General features: G+C 42.7%; 1 protein-coding gene across 16 annotated transcripts in view; it reads left to right on the top strand.

Moving 5' to 3' along the window:
* kiaa1217 (sickle tail protein homolog) overlaps positions 1-26,871 on the top strand; it is a 255,530-nt gene that overhangs the window by 220,838 nt on the left and 7,821 nt on the right. For 15 of the 16 annotated variants that reach the window (XR_001171144.3, XM_012965645.3, XM_004915435.4 and 12 more), the window contains 10 exons: positions 3,148-3,977; positions 9,632-9,730; positions 12,239-12,291; positions 13,243-13,412; positions 15,276-15,451; positions 23,118-23,248; positions 23,460-23,607; positions 24,008-24,491; positions 25,651-25,822; positions 26,670-26,818. Coding sequence is in view for 15 of the 16 variants with exons in the window: in XM_012965645.3 (XP_012821099.1) it covers positions 3,148-3,977; positions 9,632-9,730; positions 12,239-12,291; positions 13,243-13,412; positions 15,276-15,451; positions 23,118-23,248; positions 23,460-23,607; positions 24,008-24,491; positions 25,651-25,822; positions 26,670-26,818 (2,412 nt within the window). In the remaining variant the exon portion in view is untranslated. The remainder of the gene's footprint in view (positions 1-3,147; positions 3,978-9,631; positions 9,731-12,238; positions 12,292-13,242; positions 13,413-15,275; positions 15,452-23,117; positions 23,249-23,459; positions 23,608-24,007; positions 24,492-25,650; positions 25,823-26,669; positions 26,819-26,871) is intronic. The other variant, XM_012965644.3, reaches the window with a different exon arrangement.

Below are 26,871 nucleotides of genomic sequence, written 5' to 3'. Positions count from 1 at the left end.
TTCTGAAGGAGCAAAATCTGGGTAGGGTGGTGACATGGTTGTGACAGGTGACATCAGGGGTGTGGCTGGTGTTGTTGGGGCGGGTTTATTACGTGGCAATCGGTGATTAGCCCCAATCATCACTCTCAATCTAAGAGAGTCCTGCCTGGTTTCTCTAATTTAAAAGAGTGGGCAGGGAGTTTTGACCCTCACAGCCCTACTAAAAACCAGCTGTTAGGGGTGCACTGAATCCACATTTTTTTTTACATACAATCAAATACCGAATGTTTTGATTTGGTTCGGCCAGGCACTTGGATTTGTCTGAATCTGAATTCCGATGAAAAAGGCTCAAATAACAACCAAATTTGTGCATCATAGAGTACCTTGCAAATCCCACTGGGACATGGGGAGAACATACAAACTCCTTGCAGATAGGGCACTGGCTGGAATTGAACCTAGGACCCCAGGGCTGCACTGCAATAGTACTAATCACTGCATCACTGTGCTGCCTGCAATGAAAATTCTGTCGAATTAGTTAAATGTTACTGAAATGGTCTATGGGCTGTAAGCTGGATGAGGTTTTTTTTTATATTCCCCAGTAATGCCTCTAGTAGGAAACAGAGGGGTATCTCCACATCTGAGCTGTAGCATAAAGTCCACTGATAGGTTTGTCACAATGGATGTCAAAGAGGGGAAAATAAACTCATTCAAATTAGAACTTTTTTATTGACGAGGACAGCAAACTTCTTTATAACGAAGAAGAAATGCATTTTCTGGCAGAAAGGAGTTTTATCATTTGACCAGTTTTAATACTGCAGTGGTTTGTAAGTAGTCACAATTATAAATTATTATTTTAGCAGCATATAAAGCACTTTGACAAACCCTGGGCAGGAATGAATCATTTTCATCTCATAAAGTTCTTCATCCTGGAATTAGAAATAATAGGTTTTTACTAGGTTCGAGCTGGAGAACAGTTTCATCAGTACAGGTATAGGACCCCTTATCCAGAATGCTTGGGACCAAGGGTATTCCGGATCAGGGGTCTTTCCGTAATTTGGATCTCAACACCTTAAGTCTGCTAAAAAAATCAATAAAACATTAATTAAACCCAATAGGATTGTTTTGCATCCAATAAGGATTATTTATATCTTAGTTGGGATCAATTCCAAGGTACCATTTTATTTCCACATAGAAAAAGGAAATCAGTTTTAAAATTCTGAATTATTTGATTATAATGGAGTCTATATGAGACGGGCTTTCCGTAATTCGGAGCTTTCTGGATAACGGGTTTCCGGATAAGGGGTCCGATACCTGTATTTTTGTTAAAAGCGACCTAAGGGCCTTTTCGGGGGGAAAAAAAGGAATCAAAACACATTGAAGGAGGCTGAAATAATTCACCCAAATCATTCTGACAAAAGAAAAAACATCTAAAACCTCTGCTCACCCTTTTACAAACACTCCCTCAGCATAGGGGGTTTTATTATAAAATAAGTAGGGTGTTCTTCTATAAATAGGGCTCTTTAGCTTTTGTGGCTGAACCAACTGCAGCCATGCTTAGGGGATATTGAGGAGAGCTGCTTCTTACCAGGGGACTTCATTTGATTTTGGTTAAACAGACATCCCTTGGCACCCGCAAAGGGCACTCACAGTCCACCCCCGTTTGACTTTACAGGGTCCCATGCTGCTCTAATATTTATGCCTCTGATCTAATTGGTTGCAATGAGTTTCTTGACATGGTGCCATTACCCCAAGAAGAAGTGAGGCTTTTACCACCTCCAGGCCAGATTTTCAGTCCTGATATGGAATGGGATTAAATGGTGAGATGTCAAAACAGAAGCCATGGCATAGTGCACTGCGTTTCTTAAGGTGGCCATACATGTACCGATTTTCGATCTTTCATTCCCACCCTCCACTGACATTCAGGGTTGAATCATCAGATATGGAGGTAGAAATAATAGGAATTCTGCTGATTCAGCCCTGAATGTACATTTTGCTCGGGCGCCTTCAATGGCACCCAATCAAAATCTTTTAACCTGGCTCATCGACCGATATCGGTCACCTAGTGGAGCCACCATACACGCACCAAATATCGTAGGAAACGTTTCGGATGATATCATCGGTGCGTGTAGTGTCCCAGGACCAACTAAGTGCCGGACATTACCTATAGATACTCCCCTGACATTGTTTCTGTAAATAAAACGATGCTGTAGGGAGATTAGGAGCACAGTTTCCCATCACATTCAGCTTTGCAAACCAGAGAGAAATGCAGCACATTCATATGAACCTAATTTTAGGTAAACAATGAAATGCAGATAACACAGGTGCAAGATAACAAATGGGACCTTGATCCTCTGCTATTTTGTGTAGTTTTATCTGTAAATAATGAATTCTAGGACGGACATGCTTGGCATTGTTTTCTTTCATAATAAGACCAGCATGTCTATGTATGAACTACGTGGCGCCAAACTTTCCCATATTCTCAGGAATACCTTGCATTCCTTAAATCAGCTAAATTCTTTTTTAGTTTCTTTTATCTATACGCTACGATAAGGAGGTATGTTTGTAGAAAAATGTGTGTTTTTTAATTTGTGGAATACAGAAATCTTCATAAACGTTTATTGCAAATGATTTAAAGTTAATAATTCATAAGGTAGGTTTGAATAGTGTGAGGTTGTATCAGGGATGTAACTGGCGCTGCTGTGTGGGGGCAACTAATGGTGCACTAAATGGGAGCTTGTATTTGGGATCTTCTCCATCAGTCCATACGGCCTTTCTCCTTATCTATAAGTCAGAGACCCTTCAGTTTGTTACTAATAGTTGGTTGGCTTTCCCAGAATTCCAGGTATAAGTGTACAACTTTAATCTTCATACTTGTAAGTATATAATAAAGTACATGTAAGTGTTGCTTAGTGTGTGCTTTCCTCTTCGTTGTGTTTAAACACTGTCAAAGACCTAAAACCCATTACTAGAATACTCCCAGTCTGCTTGCATTTTTTTGAGAAGAACTCCTGCCACCCATGTGAATTTTTTTTTTTCTGATATTTTATATCTCCTTAAACTGTAAACCACTGGTACCTTAAGATAAAAATGCTCAGTAGCAATTCTGTTATCTACAATATGCCTTTTATATGTATACTTGTGCTGAATGTCTTTGTCTTCTTTCTTCAGATGCAACGAGATATTTCCTACTCGGTTCGGGAAGGCCCGGCGATCCATAGGCCTGGCTCTGCTACATACCCCTCCCATGCTGGCCCAGTGTCACCCCCTCCCACACCTGTTCCCCACTCCATGCCATCATCTCCATCAAGAATCCCCTATGGCGGTGGGAGGCCTGCAGTGGTACAGAGCAACACCATGCAGAGGGAAAGAATACCAAGCGTGCCGGCACCTAGATCCATATCTCCTAGCCCCAGTGCTATTTTGGAAAGGAGAGACGTAAAACCAGATGAGGACATGGGCAATAAAAATGTCCAGCTGCTAAGGAATGACAGCATTTACCAAGACCCTTATTTATACCATGAAGGACGGATGAGTATGGCATCATCACATGGTGGGCACCCTCTCGACGTCCCTGATCATATTATTGCATACCACAGAGGGTCCTTGAGATCTGCAAGCACTTATTCTAATTCTTCTATGCAAATGGAGATGATGGAACAATCCATGTACAGACAAAAAAGCCGTAAGCACGTAGAGAGTCACTTACCGACACTTGGTTCTAAAACTCCCCCAACCTCTCCTCACAGAGTGGCTGATATAAGGATGATGGAGATGCATGCCCATAATGCCCATCTGCCTCCCCACGGCATGCAGGCCGACAGATCTTCTCCTCTCCGTCAGTCATTTAAAAAGGAGCAAGGGCCTGGCATGTTTGTAGAAGCTAAAGTGCGAAACACAGGTGGAATAATGGGCATGGCGGACATTGTCCCATCTCCTACCGATAAGCAAGTATTTGGAGGGTATGGAGTAGCTGTGCCACCAAAAGACCCCTATACAAGGTAAGAAAACACAGGCTTGTATTTTTCAGTTTGTTTTCATTTCAGATTTCAAAGCCAGTCTGGGTCTAAAAGTTGTAATTGAGAAACAAGTGAGGGGAAGGAGGTGGTGTTATGTTGCATGAACTTATTGTTGGTCATGTTCCCAGTCTGAGTGGTGGTGGGCTCCAGCGAGAAGCTTTATGGGAAATGGGATCATTCAGTTCAGGGTAATCAGGGTGGAAAAGTGTATTTGGTGACTTTTACTATAAGGTTGGAGGAAGGCATCCATCACTGTGGGCCATATACAGTGTTTTATGGTGTGGGGAGCAGTAACCTGTCTGCCCTGAATAGCAAGGGAAAACGCTGGCTGGCCTGCAGTATTTGTTGTTTTTCTTTTCATAGTTGGTCCCTGACTGATGTGGAATCTTCCTTTTACAAATAAGAAATAATCCCAATGAAGCTGTTTCTAGCTCTGCAGCAGCTCTTTCACCAACTCTTCTAGGATATGTGAGTGAGCTGCAGGCTTACTTACTGGGTATATAAGGTTTCTTGAATAAGTGACAAAGAAGTAGCTTAAGCAAACTGAGCAAAAATAAACATTACCATGAAATCCAACCGTAGATATGTGACCGGCCCTTTGGGTCCCCTTGTCTGTAACTCAGCCCTAACAGTACTACACTCTGAATATACAAGTCTCTTCTAGATGTGTTTTAACTGAACTAACATTTCTGCTTAGGATTGAAGAAATACTAGCATTCTGTCTTTGTGATACTTGTGTCCATCATCAAAGTTGTTTGTTTTATGTAGACGGTAGATACAATTTTTTTTTAAGGATAGGAGATTATGAACTGCCCAGTGATCATGGCATTTCAATGTCCCAATTCTGTCAGGTCACAGAACCCTCTAATGATTCCGCATCCTACATAACAAAACTAGCAAAGACAGCCATGAAACGCCTTTGCCATTCTACTAAACAATGTTCTTGATTCTGTTATTAGAAGATATTATTATCAAGCATCTGTTCATTTTTATTTTAGTATATGTACTTTAAACCAGGATAGGGATCATTTACTATGCCTATAGCTGCTATAAGGTATAAGAGTATAATACTCACAGTAGATTACCTTGGCTTACCTGTTTACATATAGTGCCATAAAAGAGCTGGAATAGAAGGCTCTAGTCGTCTTAAATCTAAGGACAACACAAAGCTGGATGAATATAAGCTTATAACATACCAACTAGAAAGCTGCCAAAATGCTGTTTGGAAATTGGCTAAATATTTGCCCTTTAGTCCTATGATCAGATCATGCAATTAACCCATGCAGGGTTGCTGCCTATGGACTGCATACTATACTAAAGCAACCTTGTTATCTGTGGAACTGGAAGTATTTAGAAAAGCCTAATCAGATATCAGTCAGGAAATGGGATATTTTTAGACTTGATGCATGGGCCAATGAGCTGCCTGTTCAAGAACACAGAATGGGCAACTGATATCGGTATGGGCACCATGCACATAACATTTTTTTGGGCAAAGGCATATGCTGCAGTCAGCATTTCCAAATGAATATGGGACTGGCAATCTGTGGGTTCTGGCAAATGCCAGAGGGGCTGCTGTAAGATGCCATAGACAGTCACTATTTATTGGGCTGGGGAGGGATGTTTGGGTCTCTGTGTACTTGGAATGCCAGGGCCTATTTTGAATCCCAATCTGGACTTGGACTATCGTCCAGACCATTAGTGCACTTGGGAGTCCAGGTGATTGCCATTGAACTGAATTGGGAAGTGATAATGAGTGTTTTTTTGCCCTTCCTTCGAGCTGGGAATCACCCAGGTCTACTAAGCACCTGAAAGTACATTGTGTGCCTTTGCCCTTAAGTAGAAGATAAACCCTTCTGAATAGAAAGCAGTTTTTCTTCACGGCAAAATGAAACCAACAGTAGCATAATCCAATAAGACATATAAACACACTTAATGAGGGAAGAAGAAGAAGAAATCAGTCTGTCAACCAAAAAATGGGAATTAAAGTCAGCCATGTACAAATAATGTGTCCTTTGGAATAAAAAGCAGCAACAGCAGCATAAAAAAATATATATATACTATTCTGATATAGTGGCGGGCCTGAAAACATAAGACATTGAATAGAAACAACCTAATGGTTATTGACCTAATTGGCAAACCATTGGTCCGGATGGGAATAAAAGATTGCCTTTTCCCATCAACATCTGCTTGACCCTCATTCAGACTTCAGGCTCCAGTTGACTGAGGACCTCATTAGCCCATGCCACCCAAATGCACAGTAGAACTTATTAAAGGGGACCCTGGGCTCTTGTGAGGCCTATCTGCCAGTGATTCCTGCTTATAAAAGGAATAATTTGACATGGATTCCTCCTGGAATGGGGTGCAGTTTTCAGTGCACAAAGAGAAAATGTTCATGCTGCATGTTATTTCAATCTGTGCCCTAACTGGTTAAACAAAACTACTAGTTCCCATCTACTTTGTCTGAACTACAAACCATGGCATCAAATAAGTACTTTCTTAGAGTGATCATTAAGAGAGAGCCCAGTTTTATCATTAGGACAGGCAACTTTTTTGATACAATTCAATTACTTATACCTGCACCCCTAAATAACCTCAGCTCAGTTTAGCAAAACTGGGCATACACTTCAAGATCCACTTAATTGGCGAGGCATCCAAACAATCAGATCTTGAACTGATTTGCCCACCAACCGGCTAGGCCAAATTGGGATAATCGGTAGGTGGACAATTGGATCATAATCGGGGCCTTTGGCAACACCTTGGGAGAGGGCTATATGAATGTGCCAATTGGGGTCCTTGCTCTACTGGAATTTTTAAACCTGTCAGAAAGATATCAGGGCATTGATCGAATTATAATGACAGGTCGATATCTGGCTGATTATAGGCCAGATATCGGTCGGGCAGGCCCGTCAGTAGTGCCCATACACAGGCCGATTAGCTGCTGAATCGGTCTAAGGCAGTGTTTTTCAACCTTTTTTGGGCAAAGGCACACTTGTTTCATGAAAAAAATCACGAGGCACACCACCATTAGAAAATGTTAAAAAATTTAACTCTGTGCCCAGCAGCAGTGCCCCCCTAGTACATTGGTGCCCAGCAGCAGTGCCCCCCTAGTACATTGGTGCCAAGAGCAGTGCCCCCCTAGTACATTGGTGCCCTGCCTACGGCACACCAGGCAACATCTCGCGGCACACTAGTGTGCCGCGGAACAGTGGTTGAAAAACGCTGGTCTAAGGGACCAATATTGGCAGCTATAATCGTCCCGTGTATGGGGACCTTAAGTCTGAAGGGACACTTAGGGCAGTGGATTGCTAAACCTTGCTTTATGCAGCCTATGGAGCGCTAAGGCGTATGGTTTGCACATCATTTTAGAGGCCTTAAGGGTAAATGTTGCAAAGTTTGCACCAGGTCTAGTAACCTACAGTGACCAATGAGAATAATGTAACCAGATAATGCTACCTGCTGATTGTTATGTGTCATTAGACCTAATGCATATTGTGAGCTTATTAACATTACCCCCTTTACATTCTGCAACCCTGATGGGGATGATGAAAGTTCTCTTCTGAAGTATCTCCAACACTGACTCCATTTCACACAGGCAGGGGCCACTACGCCATGTATTTTTGGATGAATTCACCATGCAGTTTGTAAACAGATGATTTTAGGTTCTTCGTCATATTTCATTTTAGATCAGGCGCCTTTAATCTCTCCGGCCACAGCCTGAAGCAATAGAATGTGGGAATGAGGAAAGCTCATGGATAGTTTCCTTGCCCTTGCAGTAAATAAGAGCTGTTTTCTCCGCGCCTGATATATTGTGCGGTTTGCTGAGCAAGCCAAGATTGTCCCTGAAAAGTCATAATTTACTTAAAAATTTGAAATTGTTTCCAGATTACCAAACTGGAAATAGATTGAAGGGCTTACAGTATTTTTTTTGTTTTGTTTTAAAGACATATTTGCTTTACATCTGTATCTTATCAAAGGTAACGACATTTTGATGAAAAAAATAAGAAATTATCTCTTCATCACTAGGTTTTTCATCAAAACTAGATTAAAGTCAATGTTTAGATTGAAGCAGAAGTAATGAGGGGAACCCAAGCCGGGGTCAGGCTGTGTGTAACCGTATCTAGGCACAGTCTGGTTCTGCTGGGGAACCTCTCCCTCTGTCTGCTGTCATCAGGGGCAGACTTACCCTTACCTGAGTGTTTGTGTATGTGCAAAGCTTGTTACAGCACAGCTATCTGCCTTCATCTATTATGCTGTGACCCATCCATACTGATAGCTAAATGTTATTGGTTTGCTTTTTGGAATGATAGTCTGAAAGAGTAGAGCTAATTTAAAATGGAGGTGATATGCATCGCCATTGCCCCACCCACATACCAAAACAAAGACTTGGAAGATCAGATTTTTCAGCTTTGATCTGTTGGATTACAATAGGTTTGTCGAGTCAAAATGGATGTTATGCCAATATTGGCCAAATTGGTAAGTCCAGCCCACAGTGCTTGCATCGCTCATTAGGCAGGGACATACATTTGGCACTTTAGAGCTTATGAACCGTAGCTGTCAACTTCTGGCTGCTGTTGGCAACTGCTGGTAGATAGGAACGTGGCACCCCCTTCCCTAAGATGTGCTGGAATTTCTACCTCTAATAGAGTCTTACTGAAGTGCCCATGGCTCATCTTCTCTAAAGGTGGCCATACACATAGCAATTACGATCTTTCCTGTGACCATTGGTCGCAGGAAAGATGGTTCTTTTCCCTCATTGACATTTGGGCTGAATCATCAGATATGCAGGGAGAAACAATAGGGATTTTACCTCCCTTCTGCCAATTTAGCCGTAAACACAGATTTTACTTGGGTGCCTTCAACGGCACCCAATTAAAATCTTTTGACCAGCCCGATTGACTAGACAGGCGATATCCAAAGCTTTTGCAGTATTGGTTGTCTCGTCAATCCGCCATACACATACTGATATTCATATGATATTCAGTGCGTGTATTGCGGATTGTCGAGACCCAATGGAGCCTAATCTCCAACAGAGCAGGAAGACTAAGACCACCCTATATAAGCTGTAGCAATGCTTGCCGCTATAGCAGCAACAAGACCCTTACAATATGGCCTCATTTAGCTGCTAAACCATGCTCTGGGCCACTGGCACAAGGAAGGGGCAGCCAATGGTGAGACACATAAAGAAAGAAGATTGGGAGGGATATTTGTATCATGGAGGTGCTGTACCTCCAAGTGCATATTGCATGTTATGTAACCATGATAATGACGTCTATGGAAGAGTCTCAATGGTTGAAAGTGGGCAGTCTCCCAATCGGTAACGTTTTACTGTTTTCATTAATTTGTGAAATGACAAATGGGAGCTTCCAAACATGCAGAAGGCCAGTCTTTACACTTCCAGCGTTCAGTTCTGAGGGATTTCTCTGGCTGAAAAGAAAGGGGTCTGTGCCTTCCATGCTAATTAAATCTTCTAATGTGTTGTTGCCTGTAGCCTGTAATATGCTCATGTCCCTTTGATTTCTGCTAAACGAAAAGTATCGGGGCTGCTTGTTTTGACTGCTTGCATGTTATTTCATCATGGCCTGGGGGAAATGCTAAAACAGAGGCTTCTGGTAATAGGTTATTCCCTTGTTTTACAGAGAGAGGATGCATGCCATGGAGAAACAGATTGCCAGTTTAACTGGTCTTGTTCAGACTGCACTTTTGAAAGGGCCCAGCCCAAACAACTCTGCACCTAGGTAATTATGTGTAAAGGAATCCTCTGTTACATTCATGGAAAACACACCCAGCCCTTTTATATCTCCTGCCATGTGGTCTAAATAAGGATCGGGCTAAGTCTGGTGATCCTGTTGTAATTATCATTATCTGCATCCGGCACCAGCTCAGCTAGTAGAGAGGATGCTGAAACTGTTGGTGCACCAGATATTGGGTTAAACCCAGGCATCACTAAACCAGAGGTTGTTAAAGGACATGCTCATGTACCATGAAGGGTTTTTGGTATATGAGATAAAATCCAGAAGTATTAACACTGTAGTGTTTGATCAATATGAACTTTAGGTATCACAATCTATAACGAGAATGGGCAACCTACAACTTTCCAGCTCTTACTGTACTACAACTTCCAGCATCCTATCAACAGCCAAATCCACTCAAGGGATGTTGTAGTTCCATAATCTGAACATTGTAGCAACCCAATCCATTGGGCTCGCCAATATTATCTTTCCAAAGAGCCTTCTGTTTCGCCTGCAGACCCCATACAAATTGTTATTCCTTCTAGAGAATGCTACTGGTGCAAATAATAACTGAATGAGGCTTATGGTGACCAGCAGATTATTCATTGGCCAAGTGCCGCAAGTTGTGCATGTTCCAAGTAGGCAATTGCATGGGGGACCCAGCTGAATATAACAGGATTAGCGCCTTTGCAATTTAATGGTCCAGAGAGCCCTGATATATGATGTACCCGTGCATAACCTTAACTAACCGTGCTTTAACCCTTGCATGGACTGCGCTTGCTTGATCAGAGCAAAAAAGATATGGCATGAACTCTGTGCTTTATAAGGCATCCTGCTTAATGCTAGTGGTTATTGGAGCTGCCAATGGCACAAGGGAAGAGAAGCTCTCATTAGATATGGCTTATCATGGGGGACTCAAAGTCATTAATGGTTGTTGCTTGCGCATCCAGTAGGTCCGAAAACCGGAGGACTATGTCTCCCATCGCTGTATATGAACCACCAAGGACTAGCAAAGTGTTGCTTGCAGCTCATTTTTGGTAACCTGTGCCCATTTGCACCCACACTGTGTTTCTAAATGGAAAGCCAGAGAGAGAAACAACTCACCTCCCATTAAAAGTGTATATATATATAGTCACGCTATGCTTTTGAAAGGAATGCCACAATGATTAGACCCAACCTATCCGATACAATGGGCAATTCAGCATTCTGTCACCAAGCGATCTTCTCACAATATGCCCACCTAAGGACATCAGGGCCAAATCATCAAATTACAACAGTGGATATTGAACCAAAGGCTGCATCAGTGAGCCAATGCTGTCCCCAATCCGACAGGAAAATCGAACCTACCAGATTGACACCTGGGCGATTTTTGGCCAGATATCGATCAAGGAGGCCCATACATGGTAGATAAGCTGCCGAATCGGTCTAAAGGACTCAAGATGGCCATACACGGGCAAATTTAAGCTGCTAATTCAAGTCTATGGTTTGCAGAGACAGATTGGAATATAAAGGGGAGGGGGATCAAGTTCAGGGTGTGCTAGCCAAACCTGAAATATGAAAAGCTTCCTCTAGAAAGTGATTTCCAAGGAGATTTAAGAACATGATTAATGTGGGAGCTTGTCTGATGAACAAGGGAGTGGGGCAATTAGTGAGAATGGTTTTATGTTTGACTTGGCCCTTATGGTAAACTGTATGAATAATGCATATAGAGGCCAGGAGGGATAATAAGCTTATCCGCAGGCCCACAATCTGTCCCATATGCCCTTGCCCTTATACCCTATCCTAACACTCATTTCAATGTACCTTCAGCTATGTGACTTCTATAGACCTATGGTTGTCAGACTTTTTGGTTCAAGCCCCTACTTGGTTGTTCAAGCTTTAGTCAGGGCCCTCTTACCTCATAAAGTTACAAATATAGGAAAATATCAGCCATTCAACCGTATCTTCAAGAACATACAGGACGGTAAATAGGCGTTTAAGCCAAATCTCACTTTAATTCACCTTTAAGCTGATCGCCAAGGGGGGCCAGATCCACAGTTCAGGAGCCACTGCCATTGAGATGGCTGCCATTGGTTCTGGAAAGTCTTCTGGAGATGTCCACAGTCTCCTGCCTTCATCACTTCCTCCAGTGATGGCTTCATGTATAGACATCAGAAGAAAAGCTGAGCACTCAAAAGAACTGGAATGCGAAAGTGAAATCTTTAAAATTTCCAGAAGACTAATGAAATGGCACAACTATAATTAGGGTTAAACGACTCGCTGTTCCGCTAAATAATTCACTAGAACTAAAAACACTTGTTATAAATATGCATGGGAATCCAGAGAAAAGCCCATTTTATTTACATTCATTTATCAATGCTCATGAAAAAGATGGTGTTGGGCCCGTAATTAGATTCTTATTCTGTCCCTCGCGTCTGATTATCCAGCTCATACACACATACCCGCTGCATGTCAGTTATGCATTGAGTTTTATTGCAGTTTCCAATAATCCCATTGTATCTGGTTTTGTTCCAGCGACAGAGTCTTAAAATCAGCCAACGGCAGCGCTTCAAGCTCAGATCGGCCAGGTACTGTAACACGTCTCAGTCGCTATTTAGGAAATGTAAGTGAGCCTCTCACCCACAGAAGCAGCACAGACTGTAGCCTTAGTAATGGGAGGTCTCACTGATCCACCAAACTGATAAGTCTCGCTCATTGTTTGTGCTAAGGCCCAGACAAAACAGCCACAGATATTTTGTGTCTCTTCCAAAATACATTTCCTGTCAGCAGAATGAGAAGGTTTTGTTTGTCCTGCAAAACACATTGACAGATCCCCTTAACGCTTTCGGTGATAGATGTTCTGGCAGTGCTTTCAACATGGATCTGTGTAGAAGACTTTGTGCAATTCCACAAATAATGAAGTCGTGGGTTGCCCATTGAATACATAGTTTTCATCATTATTGACACGGCTTTACCTCAACTTACCTTAACTAATAAATCTACTTAGACCCTGGACAAAAGTGTATAAAAGCAAAAAAACAAGGGTTTGGCTGTGCCTGGTTGGAGGACACAAGTGAGCCCTGTCCTTATGGAAGGCTGGAAAGGAGACTCCTACCTGCCGTTCTTCTACCGCCTCATGAACGGTTTTAGCCCCCAAACTGTTGTAGAGCTGTAGTGCAGAGGCTGGATGTCTCTACATTGGTGATCTGCCCAAATAAATTACACCTATGTCCAGCCTGTAGCTTCTATTTCTTACTATGACATTTAGCAGAGAGTAGACTCCCATGGGTTTCCATAGGTTCCAATAAGCCATGGTAGGAATCAGGACAGATGCAAATGCCAATGCTTATTGGCCAATGCTTCCTTCTTGGATGTCCACATTCCTATAGAGACAAGTCCATCAAGCCCAATGGTTATATAATTATAAGATTAAATATATTTGTAGTTTCTCCTCTAGTTTCTGTATCATGTTTGTATTATTATCATCACCAGTATCCAATTTCTAGTTCTCAGCATTGCATGTTGGTCATTTGCTGCAGGAAATCAAGGTGTTGCTGCTGCAAAGAATTCATTGGCCATTTCAGAAACAATAACTGTTATCAACCAGCAGTCGTCTACCTGCTCGCAGGAAATGCACGTCAGCCTACAGGACATGAGGCGCAATGTGGCCGAACTTCGTCTTCAGCTGCATAAGATGAGACAACTGCAGGTAAGTAACCCCTAGTGTGCTGCAAGCCCATGTGTAACTGGCATTAAGCTTTTAGCACCATGTTTGGAATCATGTCATTTTCTGGTAGATTTCTGCCTAGATCAGTGGCCCTTAAAAAGAACAGATATGTATAACTTAAGATAAAATTGCTCAGAGTGCTCTTGAGAGCAATTTTGGCATTTAGGGCTGTGCCAGACAGGGAGATTGGCCGCCGCGCAAAAATCTCCGTTGTCGCAGGCAACTAATCTCCCCAAAATGCCATCCCACTGGCTAGAAAGTAAATCTCCGGTGGGATGGCATGGGAAGGCAGTTTCATCTCAAGGCAACTTCGGCAAATCGCTGCGCCACATATGCCATCCCACCGGCGATTTACATTCTAGCCGGTGGGATGGCATTTTGGGGAGACTAATCTCCCTGTCTGTCACAGCCCTACATTACAATTCTTAATGAATATGTAGCATCCCCTGCTGTTCAGCTTGGGCAAGGTACAATGGCAAAAGCTAATTTTACTGAAGGGGAAGCATCTCTTGATACTTCTCTGTTGCCATTCTGGGGCCCATAAAAATATCTTGGAGGGCCACAACCTGGCCATGGGCCTCCAGTTGCAGCGCCATAAGTCATTCTTGGTTTACTATAGCAGGTTAGGAATAGGGGTCTTTTGTTATTTACTAGACACAAGCATAAGCATAGCCACATTTATGGGGCCCCAAAGAGCTGCACAATGAAAAACCAGTATGTCAGGTACATTGTGGTTTTCCTGTAAAGAGTAAAGAAAAACAAATCATTTAATTGCCTCATCAGTAAGTGTCTTTTACATTCTCTCTCTTGTGCTGGCAATCTTAGCCTGAGTGCCTAATCCAAAATACCTCTTGCCCATAACCCCTTATGTGACTGACAACCTGGAAATAGGAAATAATCTTAGAAACAGCCATGATATATATCTTGCTAGTCTGATACAAATATGTATGAACAGAGAGCAATGTAGTAGTAATTACACAGAGAAGGGATCTGTGGAAGGAAATGCTGATAGCCGCTGGCAGTTTTGATGGAAAGAACAAGATAACGGGAACTGAAGAAGCAACTGAGAAAATACTCGGTGCAAGATAAAAGAACAGCAGGATCTGTGGTGGGAAGGATGGGGAATTGGGGGAGATAAAGGCCAGACAAAGGGATCACATGTCACTCAGGATCACTGGCTCAGGATGTAATGCTCAGTTTGATACAGATATGGAGGGAAATGTAGTTAGCAGTGGCCTCCACGTTTGAGTCCTTCATATTGACTGTCAGAGCTTAACCGATGCCTTGAAGCAGAAAAGCTAGGCATATACGTGCGTCTTTGGGTGCATCCTGGGTATTCAGGGGACAGATCTGCACATTACATCTTTGGTCTGAGTGTCATAGACAATATGTAGGTGGAAGAAGACCCAGAAGAGCCCTCACTCTGAATAGAAGTAGTGGAAATATCAGGAGGAGGGAAAGTATATGCCTCTTCTGCCAGTAATTCAGCTCTCATCCCCCAGATCTGTAAGAGCACACCCCGCTATGTTCATAGAGATCAGAACACGAGTGACCAGTAACATATTCATATTACATTACATTACGTCTTGTGATGTTGCTCAGTAGAACTGACCGAGAAATGTCACATGACTCTTCTTGGCCCACTGACTTAAGGCTAAGACATGGCATTGAGGCCAGAGTAGCAGGATGGGGTTTTTTGCAGTGTAATGAGTGGCATTTGAAGATGATATTTTATTCAGTCAGAGATTTCTTTTCAGCCACATCAATGAATCAGGACTTGAATGATTTGTTTTAGCTCCTAGAGAGGGAGAGAAGAAATGGGCTCTGATTTCTTTTGTGTAACAGCTGCAGAACCAGGAGACGGTGAGGCTGATGATGAAGAAAGCGGAGATGGAAATCAGCAGCAAAGTGACTGAGATGGTCAAGGGCCTGGAGGACCCGGTGCAGAGACAGCGCGTCTTGGTGGAACAAGAGCGCCAGAAGTACCTCGGTGACGAGGAACAAATTGTTGCAAAGTTGTGGTAAGAACACGAAATAAAACTGCCGGCTTTTCACTTTTGAAGTTACTGATATTGAAAAAGGTGCCGTTTTTAGATGCCTACAAGAAAGGCAAAAATATCCAGCAGTAGCTAGACTATATACAATTTGTTTGTACAGATCCAGAAGAATTGTATGATCCAATAATACATATGTGGAGTCTTTATGAGCATTTTTATCGTACTCCAATGTGATCGGAGCTTATCAATTAGATCAGTGGCTTCTGAGCTCCACTGACATGTCTCTTTAGTCATCTGCAACCAGTTCTGAATGAGGTAGCCAAACAGCCAAAGAGTGGCTTTGGTTGGGTTTAGAGTTGGGTATAGTTCAGCCTTTAAATTAACCAGGGTGGGAATTTTGCATTCCCTGGTAAATTGTTGCCTAAATCCAGGTTCTCACCTGCCTCTTGGCTAAAACAGCATTGTAGTGGCCCCAACTGATCCCACCGCTCACATTTCTTTAGGGCACCCCCAAAACTTTACCAAAGATAAGATTTTTTCTACATATATTGTCATTGTGAACCCTCTATACCCGTGGGCCCCACAGCAGATGCTAGACCTGTTATCCCTGTTGTATCACTGCTTGTCTGGGAATGCCTTTCTTTCCACTACTTCAGGCTGTGCGCTTATTTATAACTGAAGTACTGACTATGTAGGGAAAACCGCTGGCTTGGGTCTTTGCATACCTTGTAAACCGATTTTGTTTTTCACCAATGAGCAGAATATTTAATGGTGCTTATCTATTCCTAGTTTCCATGCATTGCCAATGAATTTCCCTTGTAGACCAGGAACAGAATTCATGAATATGTTCTCACGCTGCACTTGCCTGGTTTTGCTTTTCAGCTCTCTTGAAAATGTACTTTACAAGGCTCTTAGGACTTAGCTCACATGTATGTCTTCTATTACTTGAATAAATCTTACTGTGTATCACTGCTGGTTTTAAAGACATGATATAGGACAAGCCCCAAAGGTGCTACTGCATATTGCTCTACTAGGCTTTTAGTAATAGTTTGCAATATAACAAGTCCTCACACAAGGTCAGATAGCCTTTAACTCTCATCATGCTTATATTTATATATATATATATGTTCACTCATGTGCAATCAGTGAGGCCTAACACAACACCCGAGGATCTTCCAGTGGGCCCAGGGCCGAGTGATTTCCAGCTTAGAAGAATACCTATTACCCCATCCTTATATAGTGACCACTGCCCTGTATAAAAAACCTATACTATTTTGGACCATTTCCTGCCCCCTATTGCACTACTTAATTCACTGTTATAAATGAAAGATGGTCATGCATTCCACAGTGGAACACACTGCCATCTTTAATTTTTAACATCGAAGTGAGTAGCAGAGCAGGAATGGCAGTGGCTGGGGGAGCCCTTGCGTTGGGGACTCAGTGGGCCCCAGGTATCCCAGTTGGATGTATTGATTAAAGAATATTAGAGATGTAGCGAACCTCACAAAAAAGTTCGCGAACCCGTTCGCGAACCCGTTCGCGAACTTCTGCCAAAAAGTGCGAACTTTTGCGAACTTTGCGAACCCCATAGACTTCAATGGGAAGGCGAACTTTAAAACCTAGAAAAGCCATTTCTGGCCAGAAAACTGATTTTAAAGTTGTTTAAAGGGTGCCACGACCTGGACAGTGGCATGCAGGAGGGGGATCAAGGGCAAAAATTTCTCTGAAAAATACGTTGTTGACACAGCGTTGCGTTTTGTGCTGTAAAGGGCAGAAATCACACTACATTTCTAAACTTGTGTAATAAACTGCTTCAAAACGTCCGGCGTCTACATGCCAATCAAGTCGTGTAAAGGTTACAGCCGGTTCACACGCAAAGACAAAACGCCACGGTAGTGGATACGGAATATATTATTGCTGGTCGAAAAACAGCGCTCAGGTGATTTTATTGCAATGCAATGTCACTACTATGTGTAACGTGTTTGGTGCACTACTATGAACAACAGCAAACAGCACTGGACACGTTAAAGAACAGTAAGTTAAAAAAAAAAAAAAATTATTAAAAAAAAAAAGTGATCTCTGGTTGGTGCTGGGGGTGAACTACTAGGAGCAGCACACCAGTCCCCAACACAGCTAGACTAATAGCACTCGGCTCTATAAATTACAGTAGCAAAGTAAAAAAACACAAATAAAAAAAAATGATGTGAATGTGTGGTTGGTGCTTAGTGCACTACTATGAGCAGCACACCTGTCTCCAACACACACAGACGGAGCTGCAGTACACAATGAAAAGAAAGAGTAACAGTAATCAGAAAATAAAAGCAGTCCTTACAAGGACTATTGGGTTACAGCAGATGAGATCAGCAGGACAGCTGCCCCCAGCAGCTACATACAGAGCAGTAGAAAGTAGATTACTATTCAGCAAAGCTACCTAAACTGTCCCTCAAACCCCTGCACAGCTCTCTCCCTATGCTAACTCATCAAGCACACACAGGCAGAATGTAAAATGGCTGCTGGGCTTCGGTTTATATATGGAAGGGAGTGGTCCAGGGATGGTCCAGGAGGGAGAGCTGCCTGATTGGCTGCCATGTATCTGCTGGCTCTGGGGTAAGAGGTCAAAATTTGGCTCCAGCTAAGGCGAACCCAAAGTTGCGAACATCGCTAAAAGTTCACGTGAATTAGTTCACCGGCGAACAGTTCGCTACATCTCTAAAGAATATGTTACCTTATCAACTAAATCCAGAGAATGTTTGGAGGGAGCTCTGCCAGGCAGCCTGTGTGTGCTGTATGCTATTAGTTTTAGTGATACACCTGTTGCTGGGTTATAATGCCTTTGATCTGTGTTGACACCAATAAGTCCTTTTTTTGTGGAAACGTGTTGTTTTCAGGTTTTTTATTTTGCAGTATAACAAATTTTCTTTGAAAGCTCACCAGCTGTTGTGGTATCTCAGGCCGACAGAATGTTCCTGTGCCAAACAGCTGGTAGAGTTCCAAGGCAAGTCAGTCGTCGGTTTCCTATACTGGGGGCATGTCTGTTATCAGCAATGAATTAACTGAGGCCACGCAGCAGCCTGGGCTGCACCCCCTCTGTCTGCACCATCGGCATTTCCTTCATCTCTCAGGGCATCTCCTCCATTCTCATTACGGCCTTTGTTCAACATGGATAGATTTATCTGTGTAAAACAGGGAATTCATACATTAGTAAGTTCTTTAATATACAGAATACACGACTGCTGCTGTTAGCTTAATAGAAATAGCAGCAGTTTGTAGGAACAACAAAGAAGAAAGAGTCACAATTTAGGGTCATACAATGTCTAAAATGGCCGTGCCGCACATACAGTGCAGTTCAGTCCTTTTCCCTTCTGTATGGAACAATCTCTTTCTTGTTCTCTTAGAAGTAATAAAGGATCCTCAGTAATGTGTGGCCCCTTAGATATCTAGCAGATCTTGTTGTCTTGAATGTCTTAATATTTTGAAAACTGAACAAATAGTGTCATTTTATTGCTGAATGTTTTAGCTGCCTGACTCGGAGATAATTATTGTAAGGAGAACATTCTTAGAACTAACAAGAGAAACATGGGATGACTTGTCTCTGCTCACTATTATTTTCTTCCTACATTAGCTAGTCAGGATGAACAGCAGGTGGTGCTATTGTAGAGACAAGGACATTGAAAAGTGGAAGGGATTCTCAATGGATTGATGACAGGGTAAAGGTGAAGTGGTCCCTCAGAGCTGATGCCCCTGTGCGGCATATTTTGTACCTGGGCAACAACCCATAACCAATCATCAAATAGCTTTGAACACTGTCCTGGTAATCAGAAGATAAATGCAAACATCTGGTTGGCTGCCATGTGTTACTGCACTGGTCCAGTCTTCATAAATGAGTGATACTGACACTTATTAACCAGTTATCAGCACAGAGTAGTTTGTTTAATTGTACAAATAAAATGTAGGTTTGTGTGGATTTTACACAAATAGCAGGAGGGCCACTACCAGAATATTAGGAGACTAGCAACGCATACATACTCCTTATTCCGTACACCCCCCACCCTGTGCCTGGGTTGGGCTGATAGTTCCCCTCTCTAAGCTTCCTTCCCAGCGCCGGTATTAGAAATAAGCATATAAAATGCTAAAAGAGGTGCTGGAGCCCATGAGAGTGCCAGTAATTATATTCATAGGCTCTGCCAAACATTACACACCAAGGAAAGCTGTTTCCCTTTATCTGAAATCCTGTTTCCAAACACTGCTTCATCTGAAGTCTCAGCTTTCATTAGAATGGGAGGATTTAGGAAATCATTTGCTTTAGGACACAGCCCATAATATTTGCCTTGGTAAAAAAAAAAAAAGAAAACCCTAAAACCAGAAGCCAAGTAGCCGAGTAAAAAGAGCCTGTGATGGTTCGGACAGAGAGGAGGTTGTACGTGGGTGTTTCATTCAGGTCTGGACTTGGATTCAAAATCGGCCCTGGCATTTCAAGTACACAGAGGCCCAAACAGCCCCCACGAGCCCAATAAATAGTGACTGTCTGTGGCATCTTACAGCAGCCCCTCTGGCATTTGTCAGAATCCACAGATTGCCAGTCCAGGCCTGGTTTCATTCCAAGGCTCTGGGTTGATGTTTATATTCTGGTAAAAAGTGACAGCACTGCAGTTGGGGTGACAAACTAAAAAATACTCAATATTACTAGGCCCCACAGCAATATTTTTAGGGCTTTCTACCTTGGATGATCCATTGTGTCTGGCAATCCCTTCCCCCCAGTTTGGTGGCTGTAAATATAAATATGGCATAGGAGACATGTACAGCACAAACAGAGATTTTGGAAGACAAAGTGGAGCCATGGCAGTGAATTTGAGGGCACCATTGTTCCCATGACAAATATACTGTTTCTGCCAGGGAATCATAGTGATGCACATTGGTGAATCCTATTCTTTAAACCTCATGGTCAGTAGTGTGCAATTGTGAATTGTGTTCAAGTTTACTGCACAATGTACATAATTTGGGGCAAGTGAATGAGTCTCTTTATCCCCGACCTGTGGCCTGTGGTAATTTAACAGCAGGTGGAGGGCTTTAGATCAGGATGTGTTTTGCCCTGACCCTCCTATAGATGCTCCTTTTCTCATAACACTGTGGCTTGGTCTTGTAGTTGTGGTGGGGTCACTGAGAACCGATGGATTCCTAAGTAGGGGCTTTAGGAACTTTGTCCATAATCCAATTTAATACAAGGGTCTCTAATCATTATGGTAGGACAGGGCTAACCTCAGTGTGGGGCAGCACCCCAGTTTCTTAGCTGTTTTATGGGTTCAAGCAGGCGCAGTTCTTCCGCACCAACTGTTCCCCATCCCTACCCTATGATGACATTTAGTTTGTTTTGCAACATTTAGCCAATTGGAGCATTAAAATAGCACATAGCATATACTAACTGAGCTATGTCTCAAGTGCAGCAGAAACAGCAACTAAGTTCCTATAATTGCAATGATACAGGCTCATAGCTACCAGCTCTAATAACTGGCTCTATTTGCCTTGAGATTAGAATGCACAGAGTACATTAGAACAGGCTCCATAAAGCATTTATTCACATTGCCTTATCTTAATGTTATCCTTAATGTTGTTGACAAGCAAAATACCGGGGTGTTACTTTCCGACGCTCTCGGCAGCTCTCAGGCAGGAATAGTGCATGAGTTATACACGGCTGCCACCCAGGGGCTTTACATTTTACTGCCTCAACCACAGCCCATGGGCGGCCGAGAAGCAATGTTCTGGCCTTGTGTTGTATCTTTGTCAGGTAACTGTACTAATATAACACTCTTATTGTCTGGGCTCTTTTTATCTGGAAGAATCATTATCTTTCTAACAAAGGATATAAAGAATCCAGGATTCCTTATGGACTTCAGCCAAACCCAGGCGTCTGCGTAAATAGCTGCTTGCTATGTTTGGTGTGGAATTTCTTTATATAACTATAGTTACAGGGATTCTTAACCTATGAGTCTGCAGCCAGAATTAGGCCCCTTGTGCTTTCTAGGCTTGGTCTTCATGACCCCCTTTATTAACGTGGAAATAGAAATTGGTGCGTCACAGGTATTAAACCACACAACGTTGGTTCCACAAAGCTGAGGAGAAAGGTTATGAAACACCGCTATGAATAAAGTCCCAGGGATTATATACTGTACTGTTCCTTGGCACTGATAATGGGGAATACATTAACACAATCCCTGACAGAGAAGGTATTGGGATATGGATATCAAGGGGTTGGTCTGAAGAAAAAATGATTGAAGTCGACAAACATCTCTGTATGTCTTTTTTGACTATCACCAGCAATATACACACATATATATATATATATATTATGGGTATATACAGTGAATATTGTACCCTCTTATGTAAAATATAAGTCACTGAGGAATTCCATGACCATCTAATAGCACAAAGCCAAAAGCCAAGTGCATTTATACAGGTCATGGAGCTCTGAAGGGACTTTTCAGTGAGTCATGTGACAGAAATGTCATCACTAAGCGCCATTTATAAGGATATAATTTACAATTTACTTATGTATTATATGCAGATATACAATGTATTACCTTTATTTATACAGCAATGACATGTTTCCGCAGCACTTTACATAGATAGTTTATCATTCAGAGAAGTCAATGCAATGGTTTCATCAGGAGCCAATCAAACTGTCTGTGTATGGAATGTGACAGGGAAAGCTTATTGCTGATAGTGCCTTGGTCAGAATTGAACCCAAGACCCCTGCAGTGCAAGGCAGCAATGCGGAGAGATATTTATGTAGATATTCCCAGACGGAATGCATTTTATACACCAGAAGAATGAAGAATAACAACAGGAAAGTCTGAGCTATCACTTATAGATGAGTGGCCCTTCCCTTTCCCATTACAACTGCATTTGTGTAGCTAACAGGGAAAGTGAATGCGCTGGGATAATTAGTGGGGCTGCCACTGAAGTGGCTTATTGTGGTTAGGAAATAAAAACACATTATGAACAGCTGTTCAGCCATTTGCTAGAAGCTGCTTACACTAATATATTAAGGGTATTTTTTTTTTTCTGGCGAAATCACTAGCCTGGAGCTTGTGTAAGATTAACAGATCTACCTGTATTCTATTTATTTCAATTAAACCCCCACGGGGGGGGGGGGGGGGTCAGTCCTACAGTTTGGGAACCACAGACTATAATGTAACACTAGTGCATTTTGCCACTGTAACATCACCCAGAGGAGGCGGCAGTGGCAAACACAACATGTTGTTGATATAGAACAGGGATCCCCAACCTTTTTTACCCGTGATCAACATTTAAATGTAAAAAGAGTTGAGGAGCAACACAAGCATGAATAAGTTACCTGGAGGTGCCATATAAGGGCTATGATTGGCTATTTGGTAGCCCCTATGTGGACTGGCAGCCTATAGAAGGCTCTGTTTGGCTTTACACATGGTTTTTATGCAACCAAAACTTGCTTCCAAGCCAAGTATTCAAAAAAATGAGCACCTGCTTTGAGGCCACTGAGAGCAACATCCAAGGGGTTGGTGAGCAACATGTTGCCCCTGAGCCACTGGTTGGGGATCACTGATCTAGAACAATAGGAGGTTCCATGTATTGTGGCCTGAAAAATCTAGGCATCAGGATGCCATTTTGATAAATCGCAAATATTTTCATATAATGTGTGTATGCTGCTTTCCAGTGACCTTGAAGACTTTGTGGAATCCCTTAAAAAGGATCAGAGCACATCCCAGAGGTCGATCACCCTAAAGGACGTTGAGGATCGGGCCTTCATGCTGCGCCAGATAGGAGAGGCTGTTTCCAACCTGAAAGGTAAAGATCTCATCAAAGTAATGAAACCTTGGCCAAAAAGTGTCACCATCTCCATTCTGCCCAGGGAAAGAAAAAAACCCAGAAACACTACATGTATCATTTGCACAATGGGCCATTAAATGGCACAGTTTGGAGCTTTTTGCTTTGTGTGTGTCCTGCTTGTGTCTGTGCAATAGGAGATAATGTCACCGTGTTGCTATTGCCCCTGTAGGAGAGTTTCCGTACCTCCAGAATAAGATGCGGGCCGTCTTGCGTGTGGAGGTGGAGGCCGTCAGATTTCTGAAAGAGGAGCCCCACAAACTGGACAGCTTACTGAAAAGGATCCGAAACATGACAGATGCCCTTTCTGCCTTAAGAAGGTGATTTAAAGGCAACTTTTCTCCATTTATTTCTATTTAAGCCTTTGCACAACTCTTACCTGTCAGGCTAACAGCTAACTGGTTTCTATTGGTTACTGAAGTGTTAAAGGAAATGTAAACCCTCAACATAAATGTTAAATCACTCAGAAAACTCTTCTAAACACTTTGGCAATTTACATTCATTATATTTACATTCATTATTCTCAAGTTTTGAACATATTAGCAGTTTTGTTTTCTTATTGGTTGCTATGGGTTACTAAACCTGGGCAAATGTTGTGCCTTTTATTACCTTCCATATTACATATAGGGGTAAATCTCCTTTTGCTAAAATGAATAATGAGCCCAGGTGCTGAGAAGTTTACTTGTACAGGTCTAATTCCACCATTTTGTGTTCCAATAGACACGCCACTGACGGATCCTCCAAATCCATTGACAACAATCAGACCAGCCAGGTTCTAATAACAGAAAGAGTAACTGAGACTGATTCACTCCAGGTCCATGAGGAAAAGTCCCAAGTGTACCTTCAGCCAACACAAACTGATGGAGGAGCAGCAGTGGAATCGCCGACCACATCTGTTAAATCGGAAGTGGTTCCCCTGTCGGCCGGCCTCAGAGTCCATCAAGTTCAAAGTTCTCCGGTTCTCATGCAGCAGTCCCAGCACTCGTCTGCACTCGTGAACCACACTCCTGCCCCCAGTACCCAGAGCAGTCACAGCACAGAATTACTAGTGAGCCATCAAACTGCCAGCGTGCCACCCAGCGTCACCCCAGAAAGTGCAAGGAGGAACCCACCGACGGCCGCACAGGAAGGATCTTCCAAGCAAAGTCTTTTTATTGAGGAAATGAGTCAAGTGACTTACAGGAACCGAGCGGTGTCCATTGAGGTATATTCTTATATCTCTGTAGGAAGCAAAGCAAGTAAGGGGAAAGTAGAACTGAGCACGCATTTACTGACCAGCCATGCAGCAAATGGAGCCACAATGGCCCTGATATCTACAGAGCTCCTAGGAAGGGTTTATGATATTAATAATACATGGAAATAGACAGTTCACTTTCACCATATTGTCCTGGTCTTAAAGACATATACCCTACATATACCTTAGTTTTTTTTCTGAGCACTTTATTTATTTGATATTTTTCAGTATTGGCAATTTTAATACTAATACTACCATGAAGGTGTAACATGTACGCCCCCTGCTGTTTGGCCTGGGCGAGGGCCTTACTGGGCCCCCTACACCCCTGCGCTCCCCAACAAACCCCCTTTTCACTTTGTGTTGGTGCAGAGCAGATGATGAATATTGACAATGTTGTGCATAGAGAGAGTGCCTGCATCTTTATGTCCCCTAATCCTTAGGGTGGCCATACACGGGCCGACTATAGCTGCCGATATCGGTCCCTTGGACCGATTCGGCAGCTAATCGGCCCGTGTATGGGCAGGGCAGAGCGGCCTGGCCGACCGATATCTGGCCTGAAATTGGCCAGATCTCGATCGGCCAGGTTAGAAAATCCGGTCGGATCGGGGACCGCATCGGCTCGTTGATGCGGTCCCCGATCCGACTGCCCCATTGCCGCCCACATAATCCAATCGTTTGGCCCCAGGGCCAAACGATCGGATTATTTTTTTTTTACCTAAATGCTCCCCGATATCGCCCACCCGTAGGTGGGGATATCGGGGGAAGATCCACTCGCTTGGCGACATCGCCAAGCGAGCGGATCTGCTGGTGTATGGCCACCTTAATTATTTCTATTCCACCTTGTGAGTTGGGCTCAAGGAACAGTGCACATATACTTTATAGCTGCCATTATCCAGTGTTCCCTTAGTTCCCCAGTTTAATGCACCCAAATGGCTTTTTTGCTTCTAGTCTCCTAGTCAATGAGTTTGGGAAGGTGCCCATATAGACACGAATGCTCTTTCTGTCTTTGTATTACAGAATAGTCCTGTTATATTCTCAGGATTTAAGGCTTAATCATGTTGCCATAAAGCTTACCTGTAGGTAGTCCTATACAGAGACTGTAAGCTAACTATGTATGTATATTCTGCAGGAGGCAGAGAGAAAATTTGAAGAGAAGAGACAGAATCTTGATCATTATAACGGAAAGGAATTTGAGAAAATGCTGGAAGAAGCACAAGCCAGTATCATGAAGGCCATTCCCAGCTTAGAGGTGCCAGCCCAGTCCCAGAAAGTGGAGATTGTGGACAAAAAAGAGGTCACGGGTAAGTGTCCAAATACATCATTTATATTCTGGATGAAGTTCTATATATATGTTTACAATGTGCTGGGTGTCAGCTCCCTGTGCTGCCATACTGTTGGGATATCCATGAATACAGTTCCATAACTTGACAATATTCAAGGTACATTATATTCTATATGGGGTGTTTCTTTGAATCTGGGAGAGGTGACTTTCCATTTGTAATCAGAGAAGGAAGATGAAATATGTGTTTGGGAGGCAACCAATAGAAGTCTTTCCACTGGAGAACTTCTAATTACATAAGAATATATAGCAGTTTTGGGAAGGTTAAACCCTCATTATTCTCTGCTGGGGTTGGTAGGCATCACAGGCAGAGTCAAATAGTGATTTGTTCAACTATTGAGGGATGAAAAAAGGAAATAATTGAATCTGCTCCTGAAAAACAAATATTATTTCACATATCCTAAAGCTACACTAACATTTAAATAGGCTGCCTTTTAAAAAAGCGCTTTATGCTTCTCCAGTTGGATTAAAGCCTGTAGGGAAAAGACTGAATTTTTCTTTACAATCCTACGGCTCGGATCAGAAGGTTTAGAATCTGCACAAATAAAACAGAATTAGATTTAGCAGTGGAATTCTAAATGAAGTCCCAGTTACACTTACTCTCATTACTGTCGGACACCTCCCCATGGCTTGTTGCACCTTGTACAGCAAACAAACCAGTGACACTCTGAGAGATAGACGTGACATTAAAGACTAAGAAGAAACAAAAGCAAAGCAATATCCCCTTGCAGTGGTCTCTAAATGTAAAGACGTGTGACTGATACCATCTGACATTTCCCCACTAATCTGACTCTCGTCATCTTTTCTAGAGGTAAAAACCATAATGGAGCAGGATAACGATAAAGTAACAAAGTCTCCCCCTCCACCACCACCTCGTCGTATGTACCCACCAGGATCTGGACTGAACAGTGTATGGACAGCAGAATCAACGTTCTTGGTCAGGAAGGACAGCAGCAAGGTATTCTGGGCTTTAGACCAGCAGCCCACATACAATTTAACTTGTACCCCCTG

The sequence above is a fragment of the Xenopus tropicalis genome, chromosome 6 (assembly GCF_000004195.4).
Source record: "Xenopus tropicalis strain Nigerian chromosome 6, UCB_Xtro_10.0, whole genome shotgun sequence".
Taxonomy (NCBI): domain Eukaryota; kingdom Metazoa; phylum Chordata; class Amphibia; order Anura; family Pipidae; genus Xenopus; species Xenopus tropicalis.
Note: the sequence above shows the minus strand (reverse complement) of the source record. Positions and strands in the feature narration are given on the sequence as shown.